At 24.7% G+C, this 14926-nt stretch overlaps 1 protein-coding gene across 1 annotated transcript; it reads left to right on the top strand.

Annotated features, from left to right (window-relative positions):
• Positions 1-7498: 7498 nt before the first annotated feature.
• On the top strand, positions 7499-14769 carry LOC134828499 (fibroblast growth factor receptor). The gene is made up of 16 exons (XM_063841479.1): positions 7499-7636; positions 7704-7737; positions 7860-8038; positions 8108-8252; positions 8798-8966; positions 10078-10319; positions 10383-10441; positions 10512-10657; positions 10715-10775; positions 10834-10999; positions 11766-11920; positions 11975-12183; positions 12246-12328; positions 13657-13834; positions 13897-14108; positions 14170-14769. The coding sequence occupies exons 1-16, from the start codon at positions 7562-7564 to the stop codon at positions 14484-14486; spliced, it is 2430 nt and encodes an 809-aa protein (XP_063697549.1). The 5' UTR covers positions 7499-7561; the 3' UTR covers positions 14487-14769.
• Positions 14770-14926: the final 157 nt, after the last annotated feature.

The following is a 14926-nucleotide window of genomic DNA, read 5'->3' as shown; positions in this document are numbered from 1 at the left end:
AAATAAATTTTTTTGATGAAAATTTAATGAGGGAAAAGTGTAATAAAATATTTCCCCGCTCAGTGTCCAAAATTGTGAGTGTTTTCATAACAAGTTTTTGCCAACGTTTGACAGAAAAAAATATACAATAATTGTTTGATGATAAAATACACAAAAAGTAAATGTAAATATAAAATAAAAGTTAATAAAAATTTTCAAAAGTAATAAAAAAAGAGTTGCCATGTAAATAAATAAAATGAAAAACATCAAAAAGGACAAAATACGAAGAAAAAACATTGAAACAGTTAATCTTTACACAAAAAGCGCAAATATAATAAATAACCCATAAATAACACAAAGTTCAAAGAATAAAGTTAAATGGAAATGTTTAAAGGTTTACATGTTTTTGAAATATTGTTTACTTAGTAAAGTGTATTAATTTAATAAATTTATTATTTATTAATAGAATTTAATTAAATTAATTATAAAGAACAAAAAGTTCATGCTGTTTAAAAACAAGGTTTTAATTTTTAATTAATTTCTATAGAATTTTGCTAGTTACAAAATTAAATTTATATAAAGAAATAGAGATAATCAAATTTAAACGAATTTTGTATTTCGTATGAGTATAAATATTTTATTTACAAAATATACATGTAGGGGAAGATGGGGTAAATTCAAACACGGGGCACTATATTTTCTCCATATTCTGGCATGAAAATAAGCAAACTAAGCTAACTTTTTTGAATTGATTTTCGACTTTTTACACAATTGGCTTGTAAATACGATGGGGGATTTTAAAGATGGTTGAAATTTTAAATTACAAATTACAAAATGGATCCTGTTTTTAATTGTAGAATAATTTTAATTTTAAGTCACAAAACTGTCTTTTTTGCATTTACCTATTTTAAAAAAAAACTTAATTTTAATCAATTTCTTAATAATAATTTTCGTCAATTCCTCACCTAATTTCAGAGAAAGAAAAAGAAATACGTCTTTTAATATCTAATGTCTCTCTTAAAGTGAGCAGCAATTATCGAATTTGTGACTTTTACATTTAAAAAACATCTTAAAATAGTACTCGGGTGCGTTCAAACTTTTTGAACGGTTATTTCTTGTTCAGCTTGGAGAAATTTAAAAACTTCGAACATAAAAAAAATTAATTTAAATCAGAAGTATGGATTCTTGCTTTTTTGTTCCATGTAGAGATTTGAAATTAACTCAATGAATAAAAATAAATTACCTTCAAAAACAAAGCAGCAAGCTCTTTTCATATATTTTTTATTTAATTATTCAATAAGTAGGAACATATGAACTATTTTTCATCTATTTATTAAGTATCATGAGTTAAAAATATAAGACAATAAGCTGATGAAAATGATACAATTTTTTTTTTGTTTTTACTCATAAAAAGAGAAAAATAATTTTTAAATTACGTGGGGAATTATTTTGTGGGGAACATACGCTTTATAGTATGACTCTATTAATCTTATTTTTTCATGCATGCATTATGCATATTAAAAACATTTGCTTTTATGGATTTAAATGAGAAAAAAACGATGGAATTTTTTTTCTCTCACGCATTGGTGAAAGGTTTATTTGTTTTACATTAAAAAATATTTTATTTTATTATTTTAACTATAATTTATAGTATAAATACATTAAATTTGATAAAAAAAAAATTTTGAAAATGTGAAAAAAATATTTTATTAAATTCTCAAATTGGGAAATTGTTACAAAATTTTGGAAATAAAAAAATGAATGAACAATAAATTATGATCTAATATAAGAAAACGAAAGAAAAAATAATTTTTATATGCAAAATGGCTGAAAATGACTAAAAATAATGAAAAATGCAAGAAATATATTTGAACAAAGGTAGAAAAAAATTTCCCAAAATTAGATTTATAATTTTACCCTAAGAAAACGAAAAAATCCTAAATTCAGTCATTTTTATATATTTTTAAGTAAGTTTACAGAAAAGTTAAAAAATCATTAAAAATTACCCAACAAGAAAATAAAAACAAAAATTAAGAAAATTTATTGAGATAAAATAGCGGAAAACCTGAATCAACACACGCAAAAAAAATGGATAAACTAAGCTTATCGGAAAGCATTCTTGAAAACTTTGCATCATGTTCCCTGAAGTTGTTTAACGAAAAATCATTCTCGATTGTAATTTATTGTTACCGAGAATTGAACAGCTTTGGGCTATTTTTCAAAAAACATAAAAGTAGTTAATAGCAAGTTAATAATTTTATCGAAAATCGGGAAAAAAAAGGGTAAAGTTGCTCTTCATGTCATTTCAGAGGCGTAACAAGGGTGCGGAGAGTGCAGCGCAAAAATGAAAAAGGCACAACTTCGGAGAAAAAAAGGAAAAAATAAGAAATAATGAAAGAAAAAATTATTTTTGAGAATTTTTATTAATTTTGAACCCAATTTGAGCTTTATTTTGTCATGTTTTTTCTCAATTTTCATTTTTTTTAAATTTTATTTTAGAGCGTCAAATTCACTTTTTCTATTTTAAATTAAAAAATTTTTTTTGTGCTTAAAAATAATTTTAAAGTTTTTAGAAGACTTTAAAAATTTTTATTTAAATATTCAAAAAAATTCTTTTCAATCAAAAATTTTGCCAAAAGACAAAAAACAACTTACCGAATATTATTTTAGTCCTCTCTGGATTTAAAAGTTATTGAAGCACGTCGGAAAATTTCGCGCAGTTTTTTCAATTCTAGGAAAAATTTTCTTTCGAAACTTTTCTCCGACATTTTCTCGAAAGTAATGTTATATATGTTTTCAAGCAGACAGAGTAGGACTTACAATTTGATCCGATTCGAAGAAATATATTTGTGTTTTTGAGTTTGATTACGCTGCGAACTTTGCACAAAGTAATTAACAGCTTTCCCGTCAAAACGTTCAGCTGCGAAATGTACTTTTTCTTGTACTTGTGACTGCTTTAATAAAACAAATTATATTTATAAGTCAAAGTGTTTATCTGTGTTTAACATCCAAAGTTGTTTCTGAGGAAAATGTGTTGTGCTTAAAGATTTTTTTTGTTATAATTTAAAGCTGAAACAAAAATATCCGGAAAATTTTCCTTATCGTTAAAATTCAAAAGATATGACAATAATATTATTTTTTTCTTGCAGTATCAACACGAAAGATATCAAGTTACAACATGAAAACGAAAAAAATCTTGTTTTCTTCTCGATATTTTTAATTTCATGCAACAACTTTTCGAAGTGAACTAATATTTACAATTTGCTTTCAATTTGCATGTATTAAAAATTATTCAAGTCTTATTACTTTTTTACAGTCTTGAGTGATTATTAAAAAAAACTGTGGTCATAAAAATATTTTCATTAAAAAATACACAACATAAATTATTTTTCATAAATTATTCACGACTAGTGTTCTCCCTATATACATGTCGGCATGCATGCATGCAGCATATATGTCGACATGCATGCAGCCTAAAATTTACATGTCGACATGTAAAATATGAAAATAAAATTATTTTGATGAAAATTTTTTTTTTAAAGAAAAAAAAATAAAATATTTTTACTTTTTTAGCAGCTATCAAAGACCGATACAATAAAAGTCAAATGTTTTGGATTAAGTTGCTCTTAAAAACATTACGACAAATTGTATTTTTTAAGATTTTTCTTATTTTTGAACAAAAGTTTTGAGATTTTACAAAGAGCTTGGCGATATTTTTCTATCAATAATGGAAAAGCTTCAATGAAAAAAAAAATTGAGCTATAGTTTAACGAAAATAGATATTTTTCAGATTGATTAAGCTACATAATGGTAAAAAATTACTTAGAATTTAAATATGTCTTAATTTGAAAATCGGTATTCGACATCACGATATGATATTTTTAAAATTATTAATTTTTTTTCATCAATTTTGAAAATTATTTTATTCAATTCTTTATTTAATTATTAATTCATTTTTTATTGAGTGTGAAGAAAAATATTTTTTTCTTTAAAAAACCTAAATTTGGACTATTGAAATTTGTGAGTATGTTGCATGCATGCAGCATGCATGTCGACATATATTCTGCATGCATGCATGGTTTTTTTACATGCAGCATGTGCCGAACACTATTCACGACAAAGTATCCGTCTTCTTTGTTTTGCATTTTTAACTAGACATTAATTACGTACGTATCTCGTACCTCAAATATGATTTTTCCTCTGGGATTTCGCGAAATAAAATATTATTATATATTTAATTAATGTTGAGTCCATGCCATGAACTTTTGCGCTCATTAAAAATAAGTTAAGTTTAAGATTTTATTTATTTTCAAGTTTTCGCATTTTTCGGAAAACGGACATCACTATTATTATTTTTTTTTTTCAAAAAGAATTTGAAATGCAGTTAGAATATTGCTTATTAAGGCTAAAAAATTTTAAAAACAACCTAAAAAAAAATTAATTTTTTTACTAGTTATTTACGGATTCTGAGCTAAATTATAAAAGAAATTATAAATGAAACTATTTCTTTTTGTTTTTCACAAGCTTACAGAAGTAAATGAAAGGAATAAAAAATTTGTATCGAAAAAAATCTTCTTATATCTTAGGGATAGTTGTTTTTGTTGAGAAAAAGGATAAATCGCACAATTGATCCAAATTTCATATAAAAGTGAAATTTTTAAAGTCTTCCAATTTTAATAGAGTGAAAATTCTATCATAGGGCAATTCTTAGTTAGAGCATATTCTCCTATAGGGCACATTGATTTTCTATGGAATTTAATCAAAATTTCAAATTTTGGGTTTATTTTAAATATTTTAAATAGAAAAAACTTTCAAATTGTCTAAAATAAGATAATTAAGGAAGAAATTGTTTAAAAAGTTAAAAAATTGAAGAAAATCAAACAAATTTATCATTTTGAATTTTTTTGATAATTTTTTTTTCATTTTTGTAAATTTTGATCAAAATAGTAAAAATTTAGCTTAATGATCACAATCATTTATAAAACCATCATTTTTTCGAATTTTCTTTTAAAAATGTTTCTGAATTTCTGAATAATGATATGCCCTATTAGAGAATAAATATTTTCTCATTGGTACACTTATTTGAATTTTGGGTGCCCTATGATAGAATTTTTACTGTATTTTTATCAAATTTTTATGTTCAAATTGACTTTTTATGCAAAAACATTTTTTATAATATGAGTCGATTCTTTTTCTCTACAATATTTCAAAAACATATAACGCCAGAAAATACTCTGCAGTAAAATAACAGTGAAATTGGTTCATGTTAAAAAAAAATCGGCTTACAGCTTCGAATGTTTCAGCTTAAGTCAATTAGTTTGAACTTGAAAAATTTTATGTGCCCTGATTTTAATCAGCTTTAAGTCATCAGATAAAAAAATAACAAGAAATAATATTATAGTTTATTGTCGTGTTCTTCATATTTGTACAATTTTTGTTACGGACTAAATAATCTACTGTAACGACAAGGAGGTGGCTTCTAACAAACTAATTTAATGTACAATGTTGTCAGAGCAAGATTTAAATTTTATAAGTTGTCAGAAATCAATCAGTCATATTTTTCAATTTTTTTGCCGCATTTCTAAATGTCGCAATTTTTTTAATTTAAAAAATTAATTTTTAATAATTTTCTTTAAAATTTATTTTTTAATTACAAATTACAATTTTCGACATTGCTTTATTTATGAAATTACAAAAATTTGATATTTTTGTGTTTTTAAAAAATTTTTGAATCATTGATAAAAAATTTAAAAATAAGGCGAAAGTAAATGTCGCCAAAGCAAAAGTTGCTCTGTGAATTTTGTACAAATTAATTAACAGCTTTACCTTCAACACATCAAACTTCGATTTAAACTTTTTTTTCTGTTTTTGATGTTTTTGATTCAATTAATTTAAACAATATAAAAGAATTCAAAATATGTATCAGTGTTTAAGACAAAGACTCAATATAAATTCTGAGAAAATTGTGTTTGCTTTGAGGAATTTTCTCATATAAATAAAAGCTGAAACAAAATAATCTGGAAGTTTTTCATTGTAATGATAATTGACATTCAAATATTCACAGCATGAAGGTTGTACTTTATTTTCTCAGCAGGAAGCAGGATGCACAATTTAATTTCAATTTGCATTATTAAATTTTTTTTTCGTTTTTGATATTTTCAACTTAATTAGTTCTCATGAAACTCTGACAACTATTCGAAAATTTTAAACAATCAGGGTAATTAGCGTACACTATAAAAAATTCAAGCGAGACATGAGAGAAGTAAAATTGAATTTTTTCAACAAAACCATAGCTCAAATTGTAAACGTTTTATTTTTTTTTATTTTTTTTTTTTTTGCAATATGATTCTCCATAAAATATCAAAAAAAAATATTATAACGCCAAAAAATTCTCTGCAGTAAAATTACAGTGAAATCGGTTCATGATAAAAATCAGAAAATAATAAAATGCCCCTTCAGCGACTTATTTTGAAGCTTAAGTCAATTAGTTTGAACTTGAAAAATTTTATTTGCCCTGATTTTAATCAGCTTTAAGTCATCAAATAAACAAAACATCAAGAAAAAACATTCAAACTTAGCGAAAAAACAATATTGTAAAAATAAAACAATGTGCAAGATTCAACAAAACTTGTAAACTTGATTTTTCAATCAATTATCGAGCTAATGAACCGAAGCGCATTTTCATTTTATTATCTTTTAGTTTTTAATTCAAATTTTGTACATGTATTTTTTTATTTTTATAAATTTTTGCAAATTTACAGAATATGCATTGGGAAAAAAAATTAGAATGTGCATTGGGGCAAAATTTTAGAATGTGCATTGGGGCAAAAATTTTAGAATGTGCATTGGGGCAAAATTTTAGAATGTGCATTGGGAAAAAAATTAGAATGTGCATTGGGGCAAAAATTTTAGAATGTGCATTGGGGCAAAATTTTAGAATATGCATTGGGATAGTTTTAAATTATTCATTGGGGCAAAGTGTTTAGAAATGTACAAAAAACTTCATAAAATGTTCGAAAATTTAAAAATTACGGACAGACAAGTTCAATTAAAACAGACACGTTCAGACAATTTTACCAAGCACAATAGCACCTTTCTTTTCTTCGAAACTACTCTAAAAATCAATTTTATCAACTATTCCTTCTTATTAAGTATTCCTTTCAAACTGTGCATCATAAGTTCAATTTCCAGGAAATTTTCATTGTCTTTGTTAAATGTGCATCGAAAGGAAAATTAATTTGAGATTTGCAAATATTGTTTGAGACAAAAGGTATTTGTGTATCAATTTAAACAAAACATTACATTTACCTTCATATGTATTCTGGAAGTCCACTTGACTCTTGATAAACGTTGATAAGACGATCGTTGATAAGATATGAAAGAATTCTTCGTTTTTTTTTTTGACATTTAATTAAATATTGATGATCGTTGTGCCATTATAGCAACAAAAAGAACATTTCATGGAAAAATAAATAAATAAATAAAATAAAATAAAATTCATAAAAAATAATAAACATAAAAAAAATTTATAAAGACTAAGCCAAAACAAAATATTTGTGAATAAAATGAACTTTCAAAGACAATGACAAACATTTACTCAAACAAAAAATCAGTGGAACTTGTTAAAGATGTCTGTTTGTGGGTTCTATTATTTTTGGTGAGTAAATAAATATAATAAATAATTTTTAATTAATAATAATACAAGGATGGTTTTTCACTTGCAGATGCAAATATTTTCAGTCAACGGCACCATATCAGGTAAGAATAAAATGACTTTTATTAAATTTTTTTATATTTTTTTTTTTAATTTTTTACTCATGATAATAATGAAATTATAATTGGAACGAAACATAAAAAAAAAATAATTATTTTTTTTTCAGAAATAAAAGTGACTCCCATTTTGAAGGCGAAAAACCATGGAAATTTTGTGCAATTTGAGATAAAATGGAATTCTTCATTACCGAGTAATGGAATTTCATATGACATTATTATCACAACTTTGACACACGATTCGAGCAAAACCTACTGTCAGAGTGATATTTGCTCCGAATATAGCTACGTAAGAAATTTTCCATGGAAATTATGTGCTAAATGCTAATTTATTTTGTTTTGCCATGCAACCAACCAGACCAAAGGAACGACAATAATTTTGCCAGAATACCCGGAAATCAAGGATCATGGAGAGTGTATATTAAAATTGGGCTGTGATTATCACATTTTAATTGAAACGTCCGACAAACGTTTTAATCAGACTACTAACTATAGCGTTGATGGTAATTATGATGCACATATTAGAAATTTCAGAAATTATTATGGTTATGGCAACTAATCAAGCCTTGGAACAATATTATTTTTTATTTATGGGGTGAAAAAATATTCAACAATAATTTATTTTCCATAATATTTTTGAATGAAAAATTATTTATTGCAATATATTGAAAAATATTGCATGTCTGAATTATGGAGAGTCAACAAATTTTTTGAAAAATATTAATTTTTACTTAAATAATTTAACAAATTTTTTATTTTACAATATTTTTCATAATTTTAAGTGAAATTCAATGTAACTTTATTCAAATTTATAGATTAAATTCACAAAATATCTCTTCCCAAAATATCTCTTGCGTCCCAATTCCCAATTTTTTTGTTCTTTTTTTTGCATTTAATGCTTTTACAGTAATGCTTTAAAAAATTCAAATCAAATAAATTGAAATATTTTTACTTCCGAACCTTTTTGTTGTGTAAAATAGTTGACAATACCAAGAAAAAAAGGAAACGAACGCATCTAACCGAAAAATGTATTTTAATTTTTATGTAGATTGCATCAATGGCATCTGTTCGTGCTATCATGAATTTTTTCTGCCGAAAGTGGATAAGTTTGCAGCGGAATTTAATACAGCAGCAACCGAATTACAAGTTAGGTTTAGCTATGACAACGTTTTCAACTATCACAATGTTGCAGCTCATTTGGAGGCAATACGATTAAGGTAGGATTTTGTGAAATGAGTGAAATTTGATGAAATTCTGCAAAATGCTGCGAATTTGTACTTTCATATTCATGGCAGTAAAATGAAGCAGAAAACTTTGTCTATAATGAGATTATGCTAAATTTGACACAATGGAAAGTTTTTCGTTAGAAGAAAACATGATACTAATTAAATCAAGAATAGCCAGACTTAATTTTGAGAAAAATTTATTAATTGATTTTCGGCATAAATTACTCGATTTGATTTGATAATCATGAATGCAAACGATACATCTAGAAAAATTAATTTTGTTTTTCGTGATGAAAATTATTAATTTTAAGACAAAAATAGCAATCGCAAAATTACATCAAGACGATACTTAAAAAAAATAAAAATAATTAAAATGAAATAATTAATATTATTTTTAAAAATAAATTAAAAAGTATTATTTTATAAAATAAAATAAAAAACTAAAAAAAAATACATTTAAAAAATGTTAAAAAATACTTTTAATTAAAAATTAAAAAAAAGTTTTTCAATAAATTATCAACTTCTAAAACAAAATTTTTATTAAAAATAAAATATGTAAATTTATTACTGGAAAACGTTGAAAAAATTTAATGTTTTATTTAATTTAATTTATTCATTTAAAATTGAATTAAATTTTTTTCTGCCAAAACTGATAAAATTATAAACTTTTATTTTTTTATTAATAGAATTGTTTAAAAAAATTTTTTTTTACAAAAATTAAAAATCTTATAAAATTTTATTTTTATATAACTTTTCATTAAAAAATAAATAATTTTTTAAATAAAATTTTATTTTATTTTTTATTTAAATAAAATAGATAACAAAATATATGAAAAAATTACATACCATAAAATAACTTTTAAATTTTTCTTTAATTTAATAACTTTTAAAAAATATTTTACTTTTTTAATATGTCGCATTTATTATAAACAAGTCGAGGATATTATCAAAAAAAAAAGGAAATGAATTGGAAATAATTTTAAATGCATATTGTCGACCACATAACAATATTGAGCTTAACACTTTTTAATTGATATTTTATGAATTTTTAATATCCTGATGAATAAAAGTAATTAAAACTTTCATTACATTTTTTTTTCAGATTATTAAAACCAATTAAGGCAAACAGTCATTTAGCATGGGGCGGTCGCACCGAAGAAATTTTCGACAACATTTTCATGTTGAAATCGTATCAAAATCGAACAAAAAAGGTCATTCGAGAATCATTCATATTACCGTTAAATAATTCGAATAGTTTGAAACGGAATCAAAGCTACATATTGCGCGCCACACTAATCGACAACCGGGATTGCGAAGGAAGAATACAGGACACTATAATTTACCGTATGTTTTTGGTACACCAATTATATTGACCAACTATTTTAATTAATTCCTCATTATTTGCAGTTCCATTGGTCACAAATCAACACATTTCCAACAATGTGACACTCAATTCGCATTATAATGTGAGTAATCTAAATTTCATTGTAATTCTGGGTGTTACCTCTATTTATTTGTTTGCTTTTCTCTGTCTAGTGGATAATTTTTGCTGTAACTTCGACAACCATTTCCGTGACATTTCTCTGTGTTATCGGCATCATTTGTTTCAATAAATACAGAAAATCTAGAAAAATTGTGAATAACTGGCGAGGCGTTTATAAAAATGTTCCAACAACAATAAGGTAAAAAAAGCAAAAAAAAAAGTTGAATTTCTTTCTTTATAAAAAATTTTCTTTCAGCCGAACATCAATGAACATTCAAATGCAGGAAAATGCACTTTATATTGAGAAAGAAATCTTGGTAAATGGATTCTCGGTTAAATTTATTTCTTTCCATTACAATTTCATTAAATTTGTAGGATGCAAAGGCACGTGGCGAACTCGATATTCTTGAGATTCCGCATGCAGCCGTGAGAATCGGCAAAGAAATCGGAAAGGGTGCTTTCGGCAGAGTATTTTGCGCCACAGCCCTTGGTATTCCCGGGAAAAAATGTCCAACGGTAGTTGCAGTGAAACAGTTAAAACGTAATTATAATTTTTTTCTATTAGGTCGTTCCAATTTTTTTTTCAAAATTTTTGTCCAATGTCGCATTTCTTAAATCGGAAATCCAAGAGTAAAAAAATGTTAAAAGTTCAATAAAAATTTACCATTTTTTTTTATTTTTTCCATTTTTCTTTAGAAATTTTTAACATTTTTGATTATTTTTAAATTTTTCAAAATTTTATTTCTGTTATTTTTTTTTATTAATCTATCAATTAATTTATTAATTTTACAATAACTTGTTAATTTAAACGGTCGGAATTACAATGAGAAAATTTTAAAACAATTTTACAAGTAAAAATTATTAAGAAAAAATAACAGTCAAAAATTTTGTTAAATTTTAATTAATTAATTTTAAATTTTTTTTTTAATAATTTTTTAAAATTTTTTAACTGTTTTTTAATGTTAAATTTTAATAGAAGTTAATTTAAAAAATTATAAAAAAAAATTTTAATTTTGAAATTAATTAATTAAAATTTAACCTATTATATTTTTTTTACATTGAAAAATACAAAATATTCTAAATCCATTTTTTTCATTTATAAAAATTAACAAAAATTGTTTATTAATTTTTTTTTCTAAAAAAAAATAAAAAAAGTAATTTTCTTATGAAACTTTTAATGTTTTTTTTTTTTTTTATTTTGCCCCTTTCGATATTTAAAAGGCGGCAAAATGCTTTTAAAAAAATATTTGGAGCTCCCTTGGTACAATTTCAAAGAAATTCTTTTAACTCAATAATTGAATAAACAGGACGTCCATCAACCGACGAGCTCGAGGAATTTCTCGGAGAAATTGCCACGATGAAAAAAGTGGGAAAGCATCCTAATATCGTTAGTTTGATGGGTTTCTGTACCGTCAAGCAACCACTGATGATGATAATGGAGTTTGTTGGATGCGGAGATTTGGTAAATAAAATGCTCTTTTTGAAAAACTTGTGAAAAAAACTTCTTTTTGTATAGTTGGGTTACTTGAGGAAAATTCGAGAAAAGCGTGTCGAATTGTTGAAACATTTAAATTGGGATCCAAATGTGAGCTCGAAAACTCCCTGCACAAATCATAACGAAAAATCATCAAGTTCCAATAGCAGAAGCTCGTATTCTCATTCGATATTTAACAACAACAGTGAAAATAGGAAACGATGCAGTTATGCAGATATGTTTCATCAAACGTAATTTAAGACTTTTTTCCATCTTTTTTAAATGAAATTAAATATTTTCTTTGTCAATTTAGATCAATTAGCTCAGAAACGAGTTCGTTTATTACGCAACCTGACACCATAGTCATACAAGCACCATCTTCATCTGTTGCGGATAGTAAGTATTGTTTGCATTTTAACCAGGGAAAAAAATTAATGAAAAAAGTGTTTTTTCAAGGATTTTAATTAAAAATTTTCTAGAAATCTTTTTTTTTTATTCAGCATAATATTTCTGTGGCATTTTTCGATGATTAAAATTCGTGCGAAACAATTTTTTTTCTTTGTCGTTCTTTGTCAATTTCTTGTCTGGTTTTTATATATTTTTTTTAATTTTAATTTTGATGAATTTTTTGCTCTAAAAATATTTTTTAATAGAATTTTAATTTAATTTTATGTTTTTCTATACAAAATGCTCTTAAATTAATTTTTAATGAGCAAATATCAAAGTAAAAAATTGTTTAAATTTTGAAAATTTATATGAAAAATAGTATTTCAAATTTTTTAATTAATTTTTCTGTGAATATTTAATTTAACATATTAGAGAAAAAATTTTTTTAGGTTTTTTAGAAAAATTAAAAAATATTTTACTTAGGCGAATAAATTTAATATTTTCATTTTTTGTCCCATGAGGATTTTCTCGAGGACGGGGGGAATTAAAAAAATAAATATTTTTGAATTTTTTGTATGTAATTTTTTAACGTTTTTATACGTTTAACGTTGATTCTAAATATTTATATTATTTTAGTTTATATTATTTTAAAATTTGAACTCAAAAGTATAGGAAAATCAAACAAAATTTCCCAAAATAAAAAAAAAATTGAAAAAATAAGTTTGGTCACGTGACTTTCAAAAAATTTTTTTTCAACATTTTAATAGAAAATGAGTTAATTAAGCAAATTTCTTTAGTTTTTTGTATTGTTTTACGGTAAAAAGTAATTTTTCATAATTTTTCCATAAAAACATTTCAATAACTGTCAAAAATATTTGTATTTTATATTTAATTTTTATTTTTCCCCCTGAATTTTTTCGACAAAATCGGAGGGGGGGGTGACAAAAAATGGATATATTAAATTTATTCGCCTTATTTAAAAAAAGTTTTTTTATGAATTTTTAAATTTATTTTAAAAAATTTTATATGAAAAATGATGCAAAAACAGTTTTTTTAAATAAAATTTTATTAATTAATAATTAATGATTTTGAGAGGAAAATTTCATTTAAAAAAAATTTTTTTTTTTCATTTTTTACAGAAATTAAAAGTTAATTATTTTATTAATAATTAATTAATAATATTAATTAATAATTTATTTAATAATTTATGGAATTATTAATTAATTATTTGATTATTTGTTTAAAAATGAAAATTTTCTCTCACGAATCCCTTTAAAATAAATATTATTAAATCTAAAAATGAAATTAATCTCAACAAATAAAAAAACAACAAACAGCCGTGACAACATTACTAGGATCGGAATTGGAGGCATCTTCATTATTGCAATATTCAGAGAAACAAGGTCAATTATCCGACTGCTTAAACTACGTCCTGGATCACAATGAGCTACACAGTTTCGCCATACAAATTGCTCGTGGCATGAGTCATTTGGAAGAAAAGAAGATTACTCACAGGTTTAATTTTTCGTTTTTAAAAAAAAAATTCGTCGAAATTCAAAAAAAATTATTTTTTCCAGAGATTTAGCGGCACGCAACATTTTAATTGACGAGCACAAATGCTTGAAAATATCCGATTTCGGGTTATCGCGAACCGGCATCTACATCAACACGAAAAATAAACGGGTGCCTTTGCGTTGGCTGTCACTCGAAGCGATACGGGACAACTTGTACTCGAGTAAAAGTGATGTGTGGGCTTACGGGATCGTATTATGGGAAATTGGAACGTTGGGTAAGTGTCAAAAAAGTATTTTCATTCATCACGTTTGAACAAAAAAAAAAAATTAAAACAGGAGGATTTCCCTATCCAACGGTTTGTAATACGGAAATTTTGAGCTTTTTATCGTCCGGCAAGCGACTCGAACGACCGGAAAACTGCACCGAACAATTGTACGACTTGATGTTGCAATGCTGGTCTGCGAATCCGAACGACAGACCGGATTTTCGTGGCATCCTGAGTCAATTGGATCCACAAAAGCAACCAATTTACATAGATTTTAATGAACTAGATCCTAATTATGCATTCCCACCGACCGTTGATGAAGTTGGTAATATTCATTTGAATAACGCCAACCACGGCAGCAGTGATAGTAGTAATTTTAAGCGGTAAACAGAGGATTATTACACTCAGATTATGAATGCAGAACAAGTGAACTATAATGAAAACTTAATTTATTTACTTTGTAATTCATCAAGTGTTTTTAATGTGGAAAGTTTTGAACGTGAGTTCTAAAGTAATGTAAGAAGTAGTTGAAATTTTATGGTTTCGTGTACCCATCTATACCAAAACGTAAAATTAACAAGTCTTCCTTTCCAAAATAAAATTATTAAAATTATTTTGTCAAAGAAAAAAAAATAAAAAAAATAATTGTAAATTTTTAAAGGTTTCCATGATGTCAAAAAATTATATTTAATTAAATTATTTTAGAAAAATATTTTTTTTTGTGTAATTTCAAAATTTTTAATTTTTAGCAAAAAAAAAAATAAAATTGATGACAAAAAAAAAATTAAAATAATTTAAGTCGCTCCAAATTTTGAAAAAAAAAATTA

The sequence above is a fragment of the Culicoides brevitarsis genome, chromosome 2 (genome assembly GCF_036172545.1).
Source record: "Culicoides brevitarsis isolate CSIRO-B50_1 chromosome 2, AGI_CSIRO_Cbre_v1, whole genome shotgun sequence".
In the NCBI taxonomy this organism is placed as follows: Eukaryota; Metazoa; Arthropoda; class Insecta; order Diptera; family Ceratopogonidae; genus Culicoides; species Culicoides brevitarsis.
Note: the sequence above shows the minus strand (reverse complement) of the source record. Positions and strands in the feature narration are given on the sequence as shown.

Excerpts from the sequence above, each read along its gene's own strand:
- LOC134828499 (XM_063841479.1), top strand. The coding sequence starts at position 7,562 with ATGACAAACATTTACTCAAACAAAAAATCAGTGGAACTTGTTAAAGAT. Across the intron at positions 10,320-10,382 it reads ACAGGACACTATAATTTACC|TTCCATTGGTCACAAATCAA; the intron begins GTATGTTTTTGG and ends CATTATTTGCAG. Across the intron at positions 10,776-10,833 it reads ATATTGAGAAAGAAATCTTG|GATGCAAAGGCACGTGGCGA; the intron begins GTAAATGGATTC and ends TTAAATTTGTAG.